Source organism: Vulpes vulpes, chromosome 2, assembly GCF_048418805.1.
Source record: "Vulpes vulpes isolate BD-2025 chromosome 2, VulVul3, whole genome shotgun sequence".
Lineage (NCBI taxonomy): Eukaryota > Metazoa > Chordata > Mammalia > Carnivora > Canidae > Vulpes > Vulpes vulpes.
The window spans coordinates 109,143,110-109,168,046 of record NC_132781.1 but is presented as its reverse complement, the minus strand read 5'-3'; the positions used below and the strand labels follow the sequence as shown (position 1 = coordinate 109,168,046).

General features: G+C 34.8%; 1 protein-coding gene across 2 annotated transcripts in view; it reads right to left on the bottom strand.

Moving 5' to 3' along the window:
• Window positions 1–24,937, bottom strand: part of UPF2 (UPF2 regulator of nonsense mediated mRNA decay) — a 101,023-nt gene that overhangs the window by 39,432 nt on the left and 36,654 nt on the right. For both annotated transcript variants that reach the window (XM_026016590.2, XM_072749525.1), the window contains exons 9-10: window positions 9,805–9,913; window positions 2,040–2,153 (exon numbers count right to left, since the gene is read on the bottom strand). In XM_026016590.2, coding sequence (XP_025872375.1) covers window positions 2,040–2,153; window positions 9,805–9,913 — 223 coding nt within the window. The remainder of the gene's footprint in view (window positions 1–2,039; window positions 2,154–9,804; window positions 9,914–24,937) is intronic.

Sequence of the window (24,937 nt, the reverse complement as noted above, 5' to 3'; positions counted from 1 at the left end):
TGCATGTTTATGATTATTTCATTAAAACAAACATAGAGAAATGGAATTTCTATGTCAAAGAAATGTATATCCTTCCTATGTATTTGTGATAATTACTATAAAGAAATATACTAATGTTTAAATTGTTCCATAGTATGATTCCCTTCAATTACAGCATTGGGAAATCTTTCACAATCCCTCTTAAAATGCTGTCCAGAGTCTCCCTAAATGTACTCTGTTGTCTTCTGAGATGCTCCAAGTATATTTAGGAAACTTAACCCCTTGAATATTTACAATGACTATTAATATTTTAAACACTCTTAAGAAATCAAGCAATAAGAAACTTGAATATATTAAACTCAGAGTTTTCCAAATGTTTTTGAATCCAGAAGTCTCACTTTGTATAATATACCTAATATCCTAAGGAAATCAATTTTTTTAAAAATTATTTATGATAGAGAGAAAGATAGAGAGAGAGAGGCAGAGACACAGGAGGAGGGAAAGCAGGCTCCATGCAGGGAGCCCAACGCGGGACTCGATACCGGGACTCCAGGATCGCGCCCTGGGCCAAAGGCAGGCGCCAAACTGCTGAGCTACCCAGGGATCCCCAGGAAATCAATTTGATACAAAATATATCATTGTTAGTCATGATACGTTCCAAATGCAGAGTTATTCCATCTCTGCTGCATCAACTTTACCACATATAATTACTTACCAACTTCTAGCTTAACTCCATTGTGGACAGAAAACATAATCTGAATAATTTGTCTTTCCTAATTTGCTATGATTTTTTTGATGAATTTTGATGATCCACCTGCATCTAAAGAGATTTTAAATTCTGATGCTCTTGGGTATAGTGTTAATTAGATCCAGGTTAACTGTATTGTTCAATTCTGTATATATGTATTGATTTCGTCTGCCTCTTCTTTTAAGCTACTGAAAGGTATTTCTAAGTCTCTATGATTGTGAATTTGTTTACTTCTTTCCTTGTTCATTTTTGCTTTATATATTTTGAAGGTCCCTTACTGGATTCATATCAGTTCAGGAAGGTAATACTTTCCTGTTAAAATTAGCTTTTCACCATTACAAACTGTCCTTTATTCCTAATAAATGCTTTGTACCTTAATTGCTTGCCAATAATGAAAACAGGTAAATTTTTTTGTAAAGACTTTTTTATTTCTGAGAGAGCATGAGTGGGAGGAGCAGCAGGGGAAGGAGAGAAAATGTCACATAGACTCCATACCCAGCACAGAGCCCAACATGGGGCTCAATCCCATTACCCCAAAATCAATCACCACTGTAGCTGAACCAGATGCTCAACCGACTGTGCCACACAGGAACCCTGAGACCAGGTGACTTTTAGTCAATGCTTTTTTTTTTTTTTTTTTTTAAGATTTTATTTTTATTCTTGAAAGACAGAGAGAGAGGCAGAGACACAGGCAGAGGGAGAAGCAGGTTCCATGCAGGGAGCCTGATGTGGGACTCGATCCTGGAACTTCAGGATTACACCCTGAGCCTAAGGCAGGCACTAAACCACAAGCCACGCAGGGATCCCTTAGTCAGTGCTTTCATGATATATTCCACCCAACTTTTTTGTTAGCCTTCCTGATCTTCATACTTAAGGGTATCTTTTTTGCAGGCAACCTACAATGTTGTTTATATCAAGTCTTATATTCTTCAGGCTCTTGTATTTTGTCCTTTTACATTTCACGTAATTGCTGTGATAGCTACGTTTCTACCTACCATATTATTTGTTTTCTAGTCTGCTCATCTTTAATGCTCCTTTTTATTCCTTTCTTGTCTTCCTTCAGATTAAACAAATATTCCTTACTTATTTCATTTTTTCCAGCATTTATAACTAAAACTTTAAATTTGTCTATTGAAAGGGACACCTGGGTGGCTCCGTGGTTGAGCATCTGCCTTTGGCTCAAGTGGTGATCCTGGAGTCCTGGGATCGAGTCCCACATCAGGGTTCCTGAAGGGAACCTGCTTCTCCCTCTGCCTGTGTCTCTGCCTCTCTCATGAAAAAATAAAAACAAACCAAATAATGTAGCACTAACCTTTAAACAATGTAGTGTATCATTTTTAGTGAACATCTTAAATTTAGTTAATTCTCCAATAAAGCGAACAGTTTTGTTCTTTGTTTCAATATTGATCTGGTCCTTTTTTCGTACCTACAAATTAAGAGAAAAGAGACATTAGCTTAGAGAATTAATATTTTGAAATCTCTGTGACAAGAAATGTAATTTTAATAAGACTGCATTCACTCTAAATATTTTAAATAAATTTAGCTAAATTTCTTGCTATTCAGATTATTTTAAGTTAAGGCAAAATATGCTCTGTGGAACACGAGTGCTGGGATATGATTTGCAAACAGTTCCATGGTCAAATAATTTGGGGGAAACAATGCACTTTATTGGGCTTAAATAGGTTCCCAAGTAAAGAAGCCTATTTAACCTAATCTAATTCAATTTATCTCAAATTTATTTAGCAATATAGACCTCCTTTTGTAATAGTAGCAACTACTAGTTAACATCCCATTAAATTAATACTATAAGGAACAAATTTTAGGAAATGGTGCTTTAAAAACAATAAGTACCAAGAGCTCACCTTAAGCAAAACTATTAAGGCTTGTGTATTACACTTATAAATTGTGGATTTTTGTCATAAATTCATTACAGTGAAATATCCAATATAATCATTGTTCTTTTTTATCATCGTTAACAATTATATATCAAATTTTAAATCCTTTGCAAATATAACCCCTCTAACTTAGGCGCATACTTCAAGAAATATTCAGTACAACAAAATCCTATTCCAACAGTACAATGCAAACATGTTATATCAAGGTGTATGTAAATGGGTTACATTTTCATCAGAAAACAACCTACAGTCTAGAAACCTTTTATGTAAACAACGACAATAACATGGTGGTTAAATTAGCCTTAAACTAATTTAATGTACTTTTATAGAATACTCTCCTATCTTATTCATTTGTTCCACATGGTGCCCTGAACTAGTTTAATGTTTTCTACTTTTCCAGATTACTATCCTAATCTTATTTGTTCCACATAAAAACATCCTGAGAAACAATAGCTGTTATAATTCTGATTTAATAATTAAAACAAAACAACACAAAGCTCTCAAATGACTTGATGAAAGATCAGTACTAAAATCCCAGTCTCCTAACTATGACTTGAGAATTCTACTACCTTAGTATATACTGGGTTCTAAAATAGGGCCTAACCTCACCAGCAGCTAGACAATTAATGACAGTCATTTATATAAATACTAAGCTTCTATATACTCAGGGAGCTAACACCTTAGATTAAACTCATCATCTTCATTTTTAAGGACCTACCTTCTATAGCAAGCAAAGATAAGTGTTAAAATTTTTTAGCTCTTCAGGGATAATTTTTAAACAAAACTATGTTTACTCATTTAAAACATCAGAGCAAACTAGAAGCTCACTATAAAGTTATTAAAGCATAATAAAACTGCACTGATTAAAAATAAAATCATAAAATTCAACTTATAGAACTTTAACCTTCCTTGACTGTTTTTGCAATTCAGAAAAGAGCACAGCTTTCATAAAGATCCTTTCACAAATAAGTGTTTGTTAAGTACTGCATATGAGAAGCTCTTCAACTGATTTATCTTATTTTATGAACTCCTAGGATACATTAAGAGTATGGACATTGGATCAGACTTGCTGGGTTTAAATTCTAACTCTATTACTTACTAGTTGTTAAACTCTGTGCCTCATCTCATCTTTAAAATGGAATAAAAGTAACCTACCTCATAAAGTTGTTGCCTTAAGCCAACTGATACACATAAAGCATGCACAATAGTGCCTAGCATCAGGAAGAGGTCAACAAATTAGCTATTATTATCTATCTTTGCATATATGTATCACTAATATGTAGACACTAAATTATTGTGGAATGAACAAATAAATGAAAATGCTTAATGTTTATAGATGTATTGCGGGGATACAAAAGAGCAAATGATCTATAGTCAGAAATCTGAGTTCCTGTGGTCATTCTGCACCATTATGGAGGTATATGACCTTGGATAATTCACATAAATTCCGTGAACCCATCGGCTCAGTTGGTAAAATAAAGATAAAAATAAGGATGGTGATGATGATGGAGGTAGTGGTGGTAGTAACAATAGCTATACTTCACAAAACAAAAGACTATACCCTCACCCCTTTAAAAAGATGTATAAGAGGTATCTTAAATGGCTGCAAAATGCTTCTCAGTGAGAAATAAAGAATGGAAAATTACACATATACTATGAATTTATCCCCCCTCCCCCTCTAAAAAAAATTACAGAGGAAAAAAGGTAAAGAAAATATACAAAAAGATTATTAGGTTTGTTTTAAAGTGATGAAATTATGGGGCTTCCCTCTTCTAATTTATTTTATATTTTCTAAATAACCCACACAGAGCATGTGTTTCTTTCACAGACAAAAAACATACATGCAAGCATTTCAAAAATAATACACTAAAACTGAATCTTCAGAGGAAGTGGGGCTGGGAAATATACAAACATGTCTTTAAATCTCTTTGGGTGATTCTGGATACATAAGTTCTTAATAACTGCTGTGAAACATCATACAATTTTAGGTATTACTGAGCATTATAACTTTCAAAACATGAAACATATAGTGTATCATTCAAAATTATTCTTAAATATTACTGAAAGAGGTACAACCAACATGATAGAATTTTTAAATGTATTATGAAAAATCAATTATCTCACTCCCTCATTTTCAGATGAAAAAAGATGAAGGCTTTTTAAAACGCTGTAACTTGGGGTGCCTGGGTGGCTCAGTCGGTTAAGCATCTGCCTTCAGCTCAGGTCAGGATCACAGGGTTCTGGGATCAAGCCCCTGCATTGGATTTCCTGTTCAGCAGGGGTCTGCTTCTCCTTCTCACTCTGTTCTTTCTCTCTCTTTAGTAAATAAAATCTTTTTAAACAATTTAAAAATAAAAAAATAAATAAAAGGCTGTAGCTTATAAAAAAGACTAACTTATTCTGACTCCTCACTCATTTATTTTCCTGTCTCATTTGTTGACTCCTTATGATCACAAGGTATGTCAAAACACTTCTGCACAAGTAAATGAATTAACAATGTAAAATTTTCTATATATTTCTAATTCAATGTCTCATAGAATTTTACTCATATAATCAATCTTTATTAGTAAAAATGTTGCTTATAACTCATTAATGACAGTTGAAACTGAGATCAACTGAATAAATTCATAAGCATTAATAAAAACTCTTCAGATACATCAACATATAAAAAGTATGGACTTCTCATGCCTATCTAGGAAGATCCTCGGCCACAACCTAGTCCTTCATTACAAACTCACTCAAATAGACATTATACTTCATCCTCTATAATTTGCTCACTTTGTTCTACATAAACTGTATTCATTTAATCATTCTAATTTTTTGGAAAATCTACTATATGCGAGACACTAAGAAGGCACTAGTCTATAAACAAGTAAATTTGCCTTCAAAAAGTTTATTTATTTTATGCTATGGACCACTGATCTCCAGGGTAGGGTAGGTAAGACTCTTGATCTACTAGAGTGTGAGAAAAAAATCTTGGAACTTCTATTTATGTTTTTGATCTCAGACTTTTCAATTTATCTTTTTTTAAATAAATTTACATAAAATATTTCATACAATTGCAAACAGATAGAATTTATATATAAATATGCCAAACTGGGATATGTGGTCAACTTATTTTACCATTACAGAGACTTGATTTAAAAAGCTAAAAGACCACTTTTTTTTAAGTTTTATTTATTTGAAACAGAGAATAGAAAAAGAAAAAGAAAAAGAAAAAGAAAAAGAAAAAGAAAAAGAAAAAGAAAAAGAAAAAGAAAAAGAAAAAGAAAAAGCAAGCACTAGTACGGGGAGTGGCAGGCAGAGGTAGAGGGAGACGCAGGCTCTCCGCTAAGCAGGGAGCCCAATGTGGGGCTTGATCCCAGGTGGGATCATGACCTGAGCCAAAGGCAGACACTTAACTGACTGAGACACCCAGGTGCCCCTGAAAGACCACTAATTTTAAAAATGTCAATCAGTTAGGCTGGTATGCTTATATTTAAATAAAAGCTGTCCCTTTTTTTTTTATTAAGATTTTATTTATTTTTTAAGATTTTTAAGATTTTATTTATTTATTCATGAGAGACATAGAGAGAAGTAGAGACACAGGCAGAGGGAGAAGCAGGCTCCCTGCAAGGAGCCCAATGCAGGACTCGATCCCAGGACCCCAGGATCACCACCTGAGCCAAAGGCAGACACTCAACCACTGAGCCATCCAGGTGCCCCTGTCCCTTCACTGTTAAAGAAGTAGGAAAATCTGTTGAAAATCTGTTGAAAATCTAGAGAACACAGAAAATTAGAAAGGAAAAAATACTTATTGTCCCACTATCCAAAGACGGCCGCTGCTAACATATTAATATGTAATTCTTTTCTGTTTACTTTCCAAACAATTTAACATAATTGTAAATTTATTCTGTGTAAGATTTTATAGCTTGCTTTTTTTTTTTTTCCACCAAAAGCAGCACTTGCTATATGTTATGAAAATTTTTTGGTAAATGTTACTTTCAATGGCTTTATATCATTTCAGCATTGTCATTATGTGACCATTTTCTTAATTCACTGTTGGGCTTTTAGCTTATTTTCCACTTTTTCCCTACAATTTATGATGTGAATAAAGCTTTTTTGGATATATAGGATTATTTATTGAAAGCTGTCCAATGTATAAATGCCTCTACGGATCTTGAAACATACTACCAATTTCCTACCAAATTCTGACCTCAAGTACATGTGGTTTTTCACTTCTATTATCTCTACTATTCTGTTGGTCAAATTAGCAAATTCTGTTGTTTTAACTACAATTTCTTTGACTACTAAATGAGATTTCATATAGTTTTGTTATCTAGTTTTCTCAGGTGAGGTTCTTAAGCAAAGGGCAAGTGTGATTGTGACAATATGTTGGAATTAGACAGTAGGCCTCTAGAGATAGGGAAGCCTGAGTAAAACGCTATTCTCCTAATTCAAGCTATGAAGAGGAGATATTAGATTTGAGGAAGCGTTTCAGAAGATATTACCAACAGAATTTGGTGAACATTAGCTCCTGAATGTCCAAGGGGCAAAAGCAGAAGTATTTCTCTTAGTGATTAGAGAAAAAATATTTCAAATTTACAGATGCAACAGAAGTTGATATGAGGCAGTGAAGGATAACAATGTTTTCTGAGAAGTCATGAGTTTATTTAATGGACATATGAATTACATGAGAACTTACTAAGCACCAAGAGAGGTTCTGACAAGAGAAATGTATTTGAAGCTGTTGAGAAATAAAAGTCAACTGGACCCCAGGTAAATGTGTTCTGTCAAAAAGGAGGATAAAGGAAGAAAGTGTGGGGAACACGAACATACAAACTCAGCTGGAAAAAAGTAAAAGGTATTTAACTATTGATAAGAGATATTGAGAGTAACAGTCAAAAGTAAGAACCATGAGAGTGATGGGAGAGAAGGGATAATTATTATTGTAAAAATACCTACGTCTGAGCACTGTGTGATGAACTTACATTATCATAACCTAGTTTAATCCATAAGAACAATCCCATTTAAAAAGATACCAGTATAACTCCCACTTAAGTAACTTGACCAAAATTAACAATGCCAGCAAGTGGTAGAGACAGAATGACAGAAAACAACAGTCCAGCAGTTCAGAATCTGCAAGGACCTCAACTAACATAAAGCAATTAGGAGGCTGCTGGTGGTCCCTGCCAGGGTGAGGACAGTGAGACAAAGGGTAGATGTCAGAAGCAGAAGAGACAAGTATCCTCTAAAAAACCCCAAACAAGAAGCAAATGAAAGAGGATGGACATGAGGTTGAAAGACATTTTCTTGTGGCTATTATTTTATTTTCACTTACGGATGGGAAAGTGTCAAGCATACATACAGACCAAAAACAAGGCGTTGGCAAAGTCTGCAGATGTCAGGGTAGGGAAAGATAGATCTCGAGGAGGCAGAAGTGATCCGTGACCTCAAGTATCTTTTTTTCTCTCCCCTGAAAGCAGTGGTTCCCATAGTATTCTCCCAAAATTCTGCTCCATCTTTGAGTTGTAATACAGCATTACAGCAGGAATAAAACTGCCAAATCCCTCAACTCCCATCCCAACTATCAGAGGTGCGAGGCAAAAGATACATGAATAAAATAATCTTAAGTTCTCACCAAAAGCACTAATTAGGCTTAGTCTAGCAACCTGTATGTTGTTTTTGGATTTGGTTGATGGGCATATGCATATAGCTCATATAACAGAGTCATACTGTCTGCCAGTACAAGTTACTTTTTTTGCATGATAGGATTAAATAAATCAACAAGAACATCATGACTCTTGATGCATCAGTCCCCAAACTGGCAGCATTTATCAAAATGTGTTCTTTGAGTGACTACATATTTGATCCCTTCCAGAAAGCTCAAGGTGCACATTACCCTATTAAACCTTTAGGAATTCTTATAAGAAAACAAAAAACAAAACCACTTAACTCTTTTGGGCTCAGTGCTTCCAAACTGCTTTTAAAACACAGAAACTTGTCCTTGCCTAATACTATGTATGAAAATCCAAAACACACTTCACCAAAAACTGCCCCAGAAAAATCTTAACCACAAATCTCATATAAATTAACTCCTATGGCAAGAAGCCTTTAGAGGTCATCCCACTCCTCACTGAGACATTCTCCTTCCTCTGAACTCAAGGCTTTGACTCTTGAACAATTCACTTGGCAATGAAGCACGCAATTCCTCCTAATATCGTATATATTTAGAGTTTAAATGTTTATTTCACTTATTTTTGTATTTGTGCCTTGTCTTCCCAACTACATTGTGAGATTCCTGATCTTAGAAATTATTTCTGTTCTGAGGACTCAGCAATACCAATTTGTGTATAATGAGTGCAATAAAGTACATACTGAGCATAGCAAACATTTATTTGCATTCCAAGCAAATTGCTATAAAGCTAAGTTGTACTGACACCATTTTCCCAACGGCTAACATAACCATCTGAATTTCATGTCTTTTCAGTCTACCAATATTCACTTTCAGTCACTTTTAAGCAATCATTTTCTGCTTTCAATTCTGTATTTATACCACTTGCACAAGGTGACTGGGTGGTATGGGTTTGGAGAACCACTAACAGGCAGTCTGTTAAGATTCTTAGGACTCCAAAGGGAAAGAAGCTGTCTGGAAACCAGTCCCTGGTACTTACCAGGCTACTCTTTAAAGAACTTACCACTATACAAGGTAAAGATTGTTAAGGCAAGAATCAGTAAAAACATGGGCTAAGACAGCATTCATTGATCAACTCAATTATGCAACCTTGTATGCCCCATTTAGACTCCCAACATCTAAAAGAGCATCCTCCAGGCACTATGCCCTGACTTGCATGGCCAATTCTATGTTTCTTCTGGGAACACAAATGAGACATGCTGGCTCTCTTGTCCTTAGAGAATGGTTTTTCCTTTACAAAAGCAAAAAGTGTAGAACCTGTAGGAAACAAAGTAGTGGCGACAGCTCATCTCCAAATTGGAATATCACTCATCAATTTCAAGCTTTGTTGAGAAAATTTACATTTTAAAAACTCAGAAGTCCATACATTCTGAACTGTTAAACCACTATCAAATTTCAAAAATATGCTTATCAACATAATAATCATATTCTTAAAGAATCCTCACTCAACTTAGAAGTATATAAATGTGTGTGTATACATATATAACAAAAAATGCTTAAATACATACATGAAATCTGAAATCCCCCCTCAGCATGGAACAAAGATCCTCTGCTACATCAGACATGCAGGGATGCAATGTAGCAACCAATCTTGCATAAAATGGTAGCAAATCCAACCTGCAAAAGTTATATGTGATATATGTAAAAGGAAAGACATACCAGAAGTAATTCATTTTAAAATTTAAACTTTCTCAGATATATTCACACATTAAATGATGATAAAAACTAGTAATTGTACAGACGTGCCTATTTATTGCCATCATAATGAAGTATATGGAAATTTAATTTGCTTTGCAAAAGCTTATCAATAATCTGGTATCTTCTATTCAGTGCTTTTACTGCACATCTGTAATTTCACTGAGTATACAATTTTGATAACATGATATACTGAGTGCAGAAAACACCAAGTTTTGACATGGCCTGAATTTTTAATCACATAATTACTAAGTAAACAAACCCAATGGTAACTTAAATAGTGCAAAACCTTTTAAACCATTTCCTTCATTTATCCACAAATAAGTTATTTGGAAACTTTAATGTCTAAAGTGAAAGGGTAACCAATAACCAAAAAAGCATCTAAGAAGTCAAAATATTATCACAAAACCCACACACTAATTTCTGCATCTTACTCATTATAGAACCTACTCAGATTCACCTACGGTATCTATCTTCTCTTACTCTAGACAATAACCGGCAAATACGTGGTTATTCATGCTGCCACCCCCCTTTTATTATCAGAGCACTTTCTCATCAAATCTGAATGCTGCTCCAGAATCCTGCTTATTAACACAGCACTCTAGAGCGGCACTACTAATCAGAATGAACACACAAGCTAAAATTTACTTTCCATTCCTGCCATAGCCATTATTTTATAAAACATGATTACCCAATGATGCAACACTCAGCAGACATTGTAGATAAGAAGCAGTGAGGAATTAACAAAAGCGGCTGCGGTGACCATATCAAGTTATGGGGAACGCAGTGATGAAGGAACCTTAAAACTATAAAAATTCAACACAAGAGCTCAAATAACTAGGCAGCCTAAAGCCATTGAGAACAGAAACACATAATCCTACAGGTTATCCCTGAATACATCACTATAGAATAATACAGGAAAATGGTTTCATCATCAGAGAAAACAATGCACACCATGCAAGGCTTAGGATTAGATCTGGAAAACTCTCAGCATGGACAGATTAAGGCTCACCTGGAAGAAACATAGCAAAGGAAGGAAGAATGGAGGTGAATTTGAAAGGTAGAGGAAAGTGCTTAAATTCATACCTAAGAGACTGAAAACCTTTGCATTCCTCTTTGTTATAATTTCTTTTAAAAATTATCATTTAGATTTTACTAACATGCCAGGCTCTGTCCTAGGCACCTAATAATATACTATAGTGAGCATGTTAATCCTAATAACCATTCTATGAGGTGGGCATTAAAAAAAAATTATTTATTTATTCATGAGACACACACAGAGAGAGGCAGAGATATAGGCAGGGGAGAATCAGGCCCCTATGGAGACCCAGTGAGGGACTCGATCCTAGACCCCAGGATCATGTCCTGAGCCGAAGGCAGATGGCTCAACCACTGAGCCACCCACGTGCCCCTGAGGTAGATATTTTAATCACCATTTCAGAAATAATAGATGTTGAGAGAGGTCAGGGAAAAAGTGGCTTTGTAGTAGTGACTCAATTTTGTTAAAGGCATCACATCCGTGTTTACTCTAACAATAAAAAGTTCAATCCGTTATGTAAAGATCTAAATCAAGACACTTAATGTTAAATGTTCCATTAAATGTTTCTTTAAATTATTTAGAAAGTTTTATCAACGAAGGTTAACAGCCCGTTATAAAGAAAATGTGCACATGTGGGGCACATTACTCCTTGATTATTACATAAATGAAGTTTTCCTGTGAGATACTCTCATAAGTATGTAGTCATTTTCTTCATGTCTATTAGTATAAAAAAAGCCTGGGACAAATGAACCTTCAATTTTCTTGCATAACAGATTCACACTAACAGCAAGTTTACTTTCTAAGTTTTTAAACTTTGGTTAGAATATTGTATTTTAATATAACTAATGTACATTATAGTTAGAATATATTATGTTTTCATTTGTTTTTCAAACCCACTTTAACAACAAATACTTTTTTCTGTTTCAGTTCATAGCCATTGGCCAAACACAAATAGATGTATTTAAACTATGCCTAAGTTCTACTACTCCCAAATGCCACAATTTCAGATCAGAAAAATGAAGAATACATTGAATGAACACAAAAACTGAAGTCATAAGACAACAAAGAGGAAGGAATGTGCTCGGAGTCAGGAGGCTCAGGTTCTAACTCTCTCAATAGTGCTTCTGTGGCTTCCAGTCTTAGCTGCCTTGGTTAAACCCTCTGATGGCTTAGACGTTCACCTCAGAGCTCCACACTGGCTCTTCTTTCAGCCGGAAGATGCTTTTTTCTTCCTCCAGATATCTACACTTATTTCCTCACAAAAGCCACGTCTTACTTCTGACACCTCCTCAATGAAACTGCTTTCAAATACTCAGCTAAAACCACAAATCTACCCAGCCCACGCCAAAATCCCCTACTCTGCACTATTTTTTAAAGTAGCATTTATCACCTTCTTACATATTATACAATCTACTTAACTTATTGTGTTTATTATCTTGTCACCCTTCCCCACTAGAATGTAAGCTCCAAGTTTGCTATTATTCAACACAGTGCCAACAATAGAGTAGGTGCTCAGCAAACATCTGTTAAATAGATAAATGTTACTTGTATCCCACAACTAGGTTTATTTTTTTAATTATTATTATTTTTTAAGTAGGCTCTGTGTCCAGTGCAGAGCCCAATGCAGGGCTTAAATTCACAATCCTGAGCTGAAGAGTTGGACACTTAACCAACTAAGCCGCTCAGGCACCCATAGGTTTATTGTTTTTTTTTTTTTTATTATTATTGTTAGTTTTTAGTCTAAAATATTCTTCACCACCAAAAGGAAGTACCATCTGATTTTTTCCATCTGATTTTTATTTAAAAAAAAATTAAATTTCATCAAGTTTTACATTTTATCAATGCTAGCTTCTCAAATATTTTTATGCAATTAATAGGATAATCATAGTCTCCTATTTTATGTTTCCTATTTAAAATATCTTTTTTATCCTGAAACCAATCCTCTAATCCTGCTAGATTTTTATTTAATATACATTAAACATAATTTGCTAGTTTTTACATAGGATTTTTATATCAATGTTCAAAAGTGAGATTGGTCAAGTTTTCAGACTTCCTTGCTCTTTGTTAAGAGTCTGCCTAACTCATAGTATGAAATGGCAAGTTTGCTTTTCAACACTGGAACAAACGAGACAGTAGAGAAATCACTAGTTCCATAAAAAATTGAAAGACCTCAATAAAGCTATCTAGTCTTGGTCTATTTAAGATGAAATTAACTGTTCACTGGTCTACTTTATTTTATCTTGAAATAATTTGGAAATGTTTATTTTTCCCCAACAATTGTTTCACTGAGATTTTCAAGTGCGTTTAAGAATATTTCTAGTGTATAATCTGGCTCATTTCTTAAACTTTTAAATGTTCTTTTTCTTTGTATTTTCTAAATGTTTTCCTATTTAGATTTTAAGAACCAGTTCCAGTTTTTAAAATTAATCTTAATTTTGGATGTCTTTCTCAATGTATTTTTCACTATAATTTGAGATTATACTCGCTTAACACCAAAAATTTTAACCTATCATTTCCTTTTTCTTCCTTTCCTGGACAAGGCACTTATACTTTATTTCATTTTTTCTTCTTCTAGGAGGTCAGCCCAATCTATATCAAAACTTTTTCCCAGTCCCAAAAGAAAGGTAGATATGGCTAACTTTCTTAAAGTGAAGCAGTCTGTGCTAGCCATTCAGGCTCCTGTCAGTGACCTGACAACTGAGGTAAGTGCTTTCAGTGCTTTTAATTTCAAAGATTTTTAAAATAATAATGATTCCCCAGAAGATCTTAACTCTTTTATGCCTTTCCAGGTAGTTAGCAATCCTGGTTTTTGCTCTGTGGGAATTGGCCACGTGAAAGTAAAGTTAGATATCCTGTTTTTTCAGAATCTTCTACTTCTAAAAAGCTCACCAAGTCCTTCTCAAACAGGTTTCTAAAATTCCTTTTTCCATTATGCCTTTCACAATTAAAAGGATAGCTGATAGCAAATGCCACCCTACCTTATTTGAATCTTCAAGCTGTGACTGTTCATTACTTTGCAAAATAAAATTCCTTATGTTGTAAATAAAGTAATAAATTATATAGTTCTTCAGTGTTAGTCCTGCTTAAGTGTGCTTTTCTGTTTTTTTCTAACCCTCTGTCTTTTCTGTCCTTCTAGCAAGGGAATGGAGTGCTAATGCTATACCAATCACATTAAATGTATTAACCACAAAATAAAACATTTTAATGAATTAAAGAGAAAATTTCTGTATTAAAATTTTAGCTAGATATGTATTTTTAGATTTTTCTGAATGTCAACTAGAAAGTAAACTGAGATCTTCCCTTTGAAAACTGAATTTTTGTCTCAAAGAGTATTATTTTTACCAACAGCTAGTAAATGAACCATTTAATAAAGATTTTTTTTTCCTTTAACAATAAAACCTTGCTTACATTTTCAAGGTCTCTTAAATCACACATTTAAGTATCTTAATAGCAGTTAATGATCAAGTTAGTAAACATCCAGTCATTAACTACAAGTAATAAGAATGCAGAAACACATTTTGTTACTGAGAGGAAGAAAAGAAATTCTTCAAGATTTTTATCTCATAATCAATCAGCTTTCTAAAAGAAATGTCCAGCTTTTTTCCTCCCTCTAAAATCTAAAGAATTTAACTGTTGGAAGCTACTGATTTTATACTATACTGTTCAAAAATACCTAGGAAAAGGAGGAATGTGAAAGCACACTGCTACCACTCAATGAAAAGAATACAAAAAAATGTCTTCATTTAAACAATGAAGCAAATGATTCAAAAAAAGATGAAACATAAAAGATTGGAGTCATACTCTGAAATCAACAATCATATGCTCTAAAGACTTTGTGACAATGTTGCAGCTCCCAGTCCAACAGCACCATCAAGTGGTACAACATGCTGAAAGACTTCAAAGACTAAAGAGGAAAAGTTGTTTAACAATCAGGGGAAGCACTTCATTCACTCAACAGTTTCTGTTTAGAGATTCTGATCAACCATCTATAAAAACTTGGCAAACCATATGGCTTCCAAGTCATTAAAACCAATACTGAGTTTGACTGCACCAAAAAAACTAAGATTCCCAGGTACTTTGCCTGATTCTGACTTTATGCTCAAAGTTAATTTAGGTGAGGGGGTCTTCTAAAGTGCTAGGCCTCAGCTCTAGCTTGATCTTGGTGGTGGATACATACATATACCTAAGATGTAACCCTTCATATGAAATTTCAACTTATGAGTATTATATTACAAATTAACTATAAAATGATGTGAAATATTTAAAGCAATGTCTAGTAGGTTTCATTTCTGTGGAGCCCTTCAATAAGCTGAGATAAAATGCCAGGCTTCATTAGAAACGACAAATACCCACCATTTGCTTCAACGTGGATGAACTGGAGGGTATAATGCTGAGTGAAGTAAGTCAATCAGAGAAGGACAAACAGTGTATGTTCTCATTCATTTGGGGAATATAAATAACAGTGAAAGGGAATATAAGGGAAGGGAGAAGAAAAAGACTCCTAACTCGGGGAAACAAACTAAGGGTGGTAGAAGGGGAGGAGGGCGGGGGGTGGGGGTGAATGGGTGACGGGCACTGAGGGGGGCACTTGACAGGATGAGCACTGGGTGTTATTCTGTATGTTGGTAAATTGAACACCAATAAAAAATTAATTTATTTAAAAAAAAGTGCCAGGCTTCTAAGATTTTTTTTAACCAACTATTTAATGAGGAAAGAATAAAGTTAAAACACCTTTTTAGACCAAACCTTTAAAAACTGTACAGATGAGAAAAGTTGTACAGCTGGACATCACGTTTTAAAACTTTTGTGCTACAAGTGATACCAAAAAAGTGAAAAGACAACTCACAGAATGGGAGAAAATATTTGCAAGTTGTATTTGATAGGGCACACATATAAAAGAACTCTTACAACTCAGTAATAACATAATTAAAAAGGAGGTAAAAGATTTAAACAGACATTTCTCCAAAGAAGACCTACACACAGAAAGTAAGGACATGAAAAGATGCCTAAAACCACCAGCCATTAGGAAAACACAAATCAAAATCACAGTTGAGATACCACTTCCAACTCACCAGATAGCTATGAGCAAAAAAGGAACAGTAACAAGTGTTTTGAAGATATGGAGAAACTGGAGCCTTCATCATTGCTAATGGGAATATAAAATAGCACAGCCACTGTGAAAAAGTTTAGTAATTACTGAAAATGTTAGAGTTACCATAAGACACAGCAATTTCACTCCTAGATATATACTCAAAAGGAATGAAAACATACCCACACAAAAACCTGGTCATGTTCAGCATTTTTCCTAGTAGCTAAAAAGTGGAAACAATCCAAATATCCATCAACTAATAAATGGGTAAACAAAATGTGGTGTATCTACACAATAGAATATTCGGCCTTTTAAAAAGGAAGAAATTCTAATACAGGCAACAACATAGATGAACCTTGGAAACATGACACTAAGTGAAAGAAGCTGGATACAAACACATATTGTATGATTTCATTTATATGAAATACTCAGAATAGGCAAACCCATAGTAACTCAAAGCAGGTTAGTGGTTTCTTGGGGCAGGAAAAAGGGTACGCAGAGAAAGTACAGGACTGACTGCTAAGAGAAAGAAGGTTATCTGTATCTGTGGGCAGGATAAAAATGTTTTAAAAATTGACTGTAGTGATGGGTGCATTTATTTAGAATACTGAATTGTATACTTCAAATGTGCAAATGTATAGTATGTGATTACATCTCAATAAAGCTGGTTTTTTTTTTAAAGAAAAGATCTATAAAGAACCTTAAAAGTTATCTAGTTTAGTGCTTCCTAAACCAAAACAGAGGTTTAAGACTAGGTAAGACAGCCAAATTCTCAACCAGACATATATAAAGATCCCCTGCCTTTCAAAAGTTCATGTTATATCACTCTGCTTTTGCTTCAGCCTTGTATTTTACCTGTTTTTGCTAACTGAAAAAAATCCAGAGAAGATTTTTCACTTTTATGAAAAGGGGGAAAGTAAATATAGTGTTTGGTGCTGATTTTGAAGCAAAACAGTTGCAGAGGTGCTGCACACCAAGAGTGGCACAGCCAAGCTCCATCCCCAAGAGCTACACTCAACAGCTTGGCATCAAAGCACCATAGCTCTGAACTGTGTGTCTGAGAGCATCTGTGCCTTACCTAGATTTATTTTGCATTCTTTTGCCAAGATGTGTCCCAAGGTATCAGAAAAGCCTAAGAAAGGCTTTTTTCTTGGGGAGGAGGAGGAGTCTGGGCACATTCAAAGACTTTTCCATATAAATTAATGGTAATTACTATTTTATACCATTTCAGCTTAAAAAAGGTTTCATATAAACATTCTACTTTTGGATGGTGGGGGAAACATATATAGTTGATCCTTGAACACAAGTTTGAGCAGTGCAGGTCCACTTAAATAAGGATTTTTTCCCCTGATAAATAGAGTACAATATTGTAATTGGTATTTTTCTCCTCCTTATGATTTTCCTAATAACATTTTTTCTCTACCTTACTTTATTATAAAAATATATAACACATGTAACATACAAACTATGTGTTCATCAACTGTTTATGTTATCAGTAAGGCTTACGTTCTGGGGGAGTAAGAAGTTGTATGTGACTTTTTGGCTGTGCAGAAGGTTGGTGCCCCAACCCCCATGTTGTTCACGGATCCATTGTATTTTTAAAAATCTGTGGGCCTCACAGTCAGAGGCACTCAAACAACTATGAAATCATTCATTCTGACTTTGGTAGCACATTAATTGTTCAGCACAGGCGGGAGGGGCTGGATGAAGGAGGGAATCTTGGCCATAAAGACACTCAAAAGAATTCATGTCCTTTGGGAAGGGTAATGGAGAGAAAATACCACATGAAAAGAAAGATGCACCTTACCAAAGGGATCCTCAGGGGTCTAGTGAGGCACTGTAGACAATGAGGCTAGATAAGAGCAAGAGTTAAAACAAGGTGTAAAGAATCTCCTCACGCCTCTTTCCCTAGTGCCCCAGCTTGTCCCTAAGTCCAGAGGCTCAAAGAATAACTGGCTACCTAGGAGAATATTCTGGCATGCACACTCTAGACCAACCTTTGTTCCCTCTCCCTCCCACTCCCCTTGAAGGGGATCAGTCATCTCTTTAAGATGGAATGAATAAAATGAATAAAAGATGGAGAACAGTTTGTGAGTCTATGAGAAAAGAAAGGAAAGAGAAGAAGAAAGGGAATGAGAAACAGGATGAGAGGAGACTTACTGGCACTTGACTATTATCTTTTTACTCCAGCCTCCCTAGAGACCAAGCTCTAATCCTCAGGACAAGCCAAATACTGCAGGTAAGGTAGAAAGATGTCAGGAGGTTAAGGACAACAAAACCCATTCAAAATTAAAGGCTTTTCCAAATCAATAAAAATATACAGTCAACAGACTAGGAAATAGCAACTGAGTCAAGACTCTAATACACCATTTTAAGGATGTGTAAACAGAGGCCTTGACTTTCCAAGTACCCTCAGAAACATAAAAAAGGCAATGTTTTAGCTAAACACTGAAATCTTTAGAAGAGACAGGAGAGTACTATTTACACTAGAAAAGCAGAAAAATGAGACATCTGTTCTCACATAAATTAGAGATTTTTCTATAACTTACTTCATTAAATGTATATAAAATACAGAAATGCCAATAAAGAGTAATATTCAATGTTACTTATGAATTTCATTGTTGAAAAGACTGCCCTCTACCAGCCACACCATACTTATTATCTTTTATTATTTTCAGTAACTTACTAAAGAAATAAAAATCATAATGACCCCCAAACAAATCCCTAGGAGTATATCTGAATCAAAGGCAATAGTGCTACCCGAGTGCTCCATGTCCTTCTCTACGTTTTCCAAATGTTCTTATTGTCTTCTTAGGCTTTGGGCTGAGTGAAAATGATGTCTCACTTTTTGTTCAAGGTACCTAGGAATGAGCTGAGTTCACACACTGTCCTCTCATGCCACAACAATCCTGGAAGCTATGGCAATGATATAAGATGAAGTCTGTAAAACTTCATTTTTCAGAGTAAACTCAAATGTTGCATGAAGTTTGAATGGAGCTACCAAACAACCCAGATTCGATGGGTAAATGATGGCAGAAATCACAAGTGAAAAGTGAATAGAGAACTAATCCAAACAGGGCACATTTTCAAAATCTATTTAGTAATATTATTAACCACAATTTATTTTAAAAATAGAGGGAGGTGCCTGGCTGGCTCAGATCACTCTGGTCTCAGGGTCATGAGTTTAAGCACCACAATGGAAATACAGATTACTTAAAATAAATAAGAAAAATAGAGAAACAAAGAGGGAAAAGAAAAGGAAAACTTCCTTAAAATATACCAAAATTTACCAGAAAAATATTACCACAAAATAAATGAACTTTTGGCCAAACTTTTTGCCATGATTTTAAAAATACTAAGTGAATCCTAAAAGAAGAAATGAGGAAGAGAGCACAGGGGAGAACAGACTTTGCAGAATTGTGACTAAAAGAGGATTTAAAAAAAAAAAAAAAAAAAGACACTGAGAAAAGTGATTAGTGAGAATATGGTAGCTGGAAATAAGCAAAGGAGATTCAACATATACATAACTGAAGTACCTAAAAAAAAAAAGAGAGAGAGAGAGAACAGAACAATTATTTAAATATACTTAAAGATGAAAAGTCAGGGAAAACTTCCCTGAAGTATTCAATATGAAAACTCAAAGGGCATGGAGAATGACCCAAAATGATCAACACCAAGGCATCTTCATCCTAGGAAAGCCATTGGATTTACTAGAAAAAGATTATTTGGGCAGCCATTTGCATGACCAAGTCAATTACAGAGGAGAAAGAGGAAAAAGGCAGGCTGGCCTCCAGGTTCTCCACAGTAATAGCAAATGCCAGATGACACTGTGGTTAACACCTAAAAGGTATTTGAGGGTAAAGATATGAGCCATGGATCCTACAACCAGCTAAGCTGTCTTTCAAGAAACAAATCCACAGGAACGCCCGGGTGGCTCAGCGATTGAGCATTTGCCTTTGGCTCAGGGCGTGATCCCGCCGGGGTCCTGGGATCGCGTCCCATATCAGGCTCCCTCTATAGAGCCTGCTTCTCTGTCTCTACCCCTCTCTGTGTCTCTTATGAATAAATAAATAAAATCTTGAAAAGAAAGAAAGAAAGAAAGAAGAAAGAAAGAAAGAAAGAAAGAAAGAAAGAAAGAAAGAAAGAAAGAAAGAAAGAAAGAAAGAAAGAAAGAAAGAAAAGAAAAGAAAGAAAAGAAAAGAAGAAGAAAGAAATCCACAGACACATCACTCTGAATGTATAAAATATAAAAACTCAAGGGATATTTTTTCCCCAAGAACTCTTCTTGCAAAATTAGAAGATGAACTTCAGCAAACCAAGAGATAACAGAGGAAACCAGAGAAACAGCGTTGGTGGGGGCATGGAGGATTTTAAACTGTAGAACTAATAAGATAAAATAAACGAGGGGGTTAGAGTGACAAATTAGGATGTAGATATTATATTCCCTATCAGGATGAGCTATCAACACAGAGACAAAAACAAGAAGAGGGTGAATGGAAAAGATGAAAAGTCAGGTTAAGTTTGCTGCTTGCCTGTCTATAGTGTGGCGAGTGAAGTAACATTAAACCTAAGCTGACAAAAAAACAAAAAAAAAAAAAACAAAACAACCTAAGCTGACAAACCAAATGACACAAGTATAAGCACATTTAATGCTGAAAAAGGAAAATGTTAAGTAAGACAACATTACAGACCAATACCAGGTGGGTGAGGAGAGGAGAAGAAAGGAAGAGAACACAAGCTAATTTATCACTTGTGGTAGGAACAACGAGGGCTATCTATAAATAAATGATCATGAAGTGAACCTATAATTATGAATATAACTACTAAAATAAAAATACAAATCTCCCTCAAATCAAAAAATACATATACCCACAAATGTATAAAAATTAAACAATATAAACAGATTATATAATGAAAGACTTTTTAAAAATTAAGCCAAAAAGAAATGATATAACAGAACTTGGACCAATCATATCTGTCTTACCAAACATATAAATACCCTAACTTGATAAGAAACATATTTTTAGAACAGATAACAAAGTAAAGCTCTAGTCCAGAATATACAAGAGACTCAACTAAAATAAAGCAATTTTGAAAGAGTGACTATAGAAGGGAAAAGCATGCTAGTAGAAGAAATTAGAAACTGTACTCTTAATACCAGATAAGGTAGTCTCAGGCCAAAAAAGCATTAAATAAGACAAAGAATGACACTTTATAGTGATAAAAGGTGCAATCCACAATGAGGTGTACATTTTATCTTCATACCAAATAATACAACAATAATATTCAAAAAGCTGAAATTGTAGTAATTAGGAAAACACCATACATCACAGTAGTCTTTAATTCACCTCTCTTTGCCCAGAACCCCTGGGTAGAGAAAAAAGTCAAGAAAATGGGAGAACTTAATAAAAGTTACTTACTACTGTAAATCTCCCTGATCAATACATTTAACTCTGCACCATATAAAGAAAGAATGTAATCTTTTCAAAAACGCTTGTGAGAGGTGGCTCAGTTGGTAAAGTGTCTGACTCCTGGGTTTCAGCTCAGGTCATGATCTCATGGGTCATGGGATGCCCTGCCTCAGGCTCCTTGCTCAGCACAGAGTCTGAAGAGCCAAGATTCTCTCCCTCTGCCCTGACTCCCCCCCCCCCAATATGCTCTCTCTCAAATAAATAAATCTTAAAAAAAGAAAAAATGCTTGTGACATGTTCATGAAAATTGCTATATAATAGGCCATAAACAAAATTTCAAAAAATTCCAAAAAGAAAAGTCCATTTTCTATTCATAGTACAGTAAAATATGAATTATTAACCAAGTCAGACAACAAAACAAAAAGTCTCACTACCTGAAATTTCAAAACTCTCTCAGATACCTCCTTAAGGAACAAAAAGGAAATACAAACTAAAATTGGAGAATTTCTAAAAAACATAAAAATAGAAATTGCCAAATGTTGGAACTACAAGATACAGCTAAGATCATTCTCAGAGGACAATATGCTAAATGCCAAAAAAAATTAACAAAATGAATAAGAGAAACCAAGAGAGAAGAAAACGGTAAAGATCAAAAGCCAAAAATAATGAGTAAAAAACAAAATAGCAAAACTGGGGATCCCTGGGTGGCTCAGTGGTTTAGCACCTGCCTTCAGCCCAGGGCGTGATCCTGGAGTTCCAGGATCGAGTCCCGCATCGGACTCCTTGCATGGAATCTGCTTTTCCCTCTGCCTGTGCCTCTGCCTCTCTCTCTCTCTCTCTCTCTCTCTGTGTGTATCTCATGAATAAATAGATAAAATCTTTTTTAAAAAATAGCAAAACAGTAGAATAAATTATAGTTTGGAAGCTGTTTTTTGGGGGGTGGTTCTTGGCAGGAAAAACAAAAATGAGTAAACCATTAGCTGACATGCTCAAGAGGAGAAAAAAAGAAAAGGTAAGTACAAACACAGCACCGTCTATAATGGTAAAGACTAGAATGTCCAAAATGGTTAAATACAGTACACCCATAAACAGAAACACTACAGCTTTAAAAGAACAAGGGAAATCTTTATATACTGATATGAAAAGCTCCGCAAGATATGCTACTAATGAGAAAAGTAATATTCAGAATGACAGGTACAGTAAGTTACCCTTGTATAAAAAAACAGGAAATATAAGAATTTATAATTGTATTTTCCTGTACATGAAAAAGAAACTTAGAATATACAAGAATCAAGACAGTTTCCAACTAGAAAAAGTGGAAATTGGGTATAAAGAGACAATGATAGAAAAGATATTTTCAGGCACACAATGTTTTAAACCTCTAGGTTTTGAGCCTTATAAATGTATTAATTTTTTAAAATGAAATTTTAGATTTGCATACAATCAACATTAATTCATCAAGTATCATCAAGCACTTACCAGAACTATACTTGGTGTTGAAAATTTACAAAATGAGAAGATCCAGAACTTTTTTTTTTTTAAGGTCCAGAACTCTTATATTAAGTAATCTCTACACCTAATGTGGGGATCAAACTCACAATCCAAGATCAAGAGTCACATGCTCTACCGAATGAGCCAGCCAGGTGCCCCTCCAGAACTCCCTTTTAAAGAGCCTATAGTTTATACAGTTTGGTAGGGATACAGATGACACAGCACACTGGGTTACGTGCCTGATTCTTTGTATGAATAAATTCTCTTGAAAGTGCTACAAGAGCACCCATGTGTACATAATGGAAACGAGGATGGCTGTTCAGGGAAGACGATTCTTAGTCTAAGAGTTAAACGGTGAGCCACAGATTTTCAGTGGAAAAATAAAGAATATCCCAGACACATTAGAAAACAGAGGCTTGGAAGTAGAGAGAGCAAAGAGTATTCAAGAAATCATTGCATATCAGGCTTTTGTAAGAGGAAGAGTGGCTAGAAGTTTGACTGAAGTTGAAGGGGGGCTAGACAAAAAAAATGCATTAAATATGATGTAATTTTATCACCTTCTACCGGTCCAATATTGAGTACTGGAGATAAAGTAAAGAGAGCCCCATCCCTGGAGCTTAGGCTAGATGACAATGTCCAGAGAAACCAAGGAAGCAGTTTTTGCAAACCTTTCCTGTCTCTAACTCTGCACATACTCAGCTGCCTCCACCAGAATGTTCTCTCTACAGTTCTCTTTCCCCAGTCATGCCTGGCCTAATTCTTTTCTCAAGACTCACATTAAATGACCCTTTTTCCAGGCAGCCTTTCTGGACTCCCCAAACTAAATCAATCAGTTCCACTTGCCATGTACTTCAAAGCACGCTGTGATTCTTCCTGGTTACTGCACTTAGAAGTCTTTGTCTTTCTTCTTCCCAAACTGTAAGCTGTGTGAATACAAGAGCCAAACCTGTCCTGTTCACCACTGTTATCTCTAGCACTAATCACAGAATACAGTAGATTCTTAATGAATTAGTTAATAAATGAATAAAATTTAGAACATAATTTAATCTTGGCTGATCACTCAGGTGGATTATAAAAAACCTAAATGATTATATTTACATATTTCAGGTATATAAGACTATATATAGGTCTCTTCCTCATGGCTCTAGCATGCTATACACTTCAAGTACTTGTCTCTTTACCTTTGTCTCTCAAACCATCAATTGTCACTTCTATTACATTTAAGTCTACATTTCTAACAGATTCCAAGTACATCTAATTTGCAACTATTCACAGAGCTAAGCAGATAAACGGAGTTATAAAGGATACAACTAGCAAAGACTAATATGTAGTTTTTGAAGACTTTCTTACGGGGGTAGAGTAGGACAGAATGGGTACACAGGGAGACACAATGCTTTTTTATAAGTAAACTACTTAAACATCATTGCATGATTTCTTTTGTAAACAATGCCTTTTATTTTTGCTAACTTTGGATTATTCTGTTGTATATGTTCAAATAATTGTTAATACATGTTTCCTCATTCAAATAAAAGAGTTAAAAAAGATCTGAAAACAAATATTCCATTGTATAAGTAAAGAAAAGAAGCACTTTTTTCACTTGAAAAAAAATCAGTATTTGAATTTTCATCAATGCAGGCTTAGTTTTTCCCACCTGCAAATACATAAAAGTGGGATGTGTCTCACAATTAAGGACTTAAAAATAACTGGCAGTATTTTTTTTACTTTTACATAAAATAATGATGTGCCTCATAACTGATGTCACCTCAGATTTGATGAAATGACGTTCTCTCTTAATTATTATTATTAACACATTCCATCTCTCTTGTCCCACTAAGATGAAAAATCAAATGCTCATATTAATGACGCTGGCAGATTTAAAAACCAGTATGAAAGGAAAAAAAGGTAGTGATTTGGTT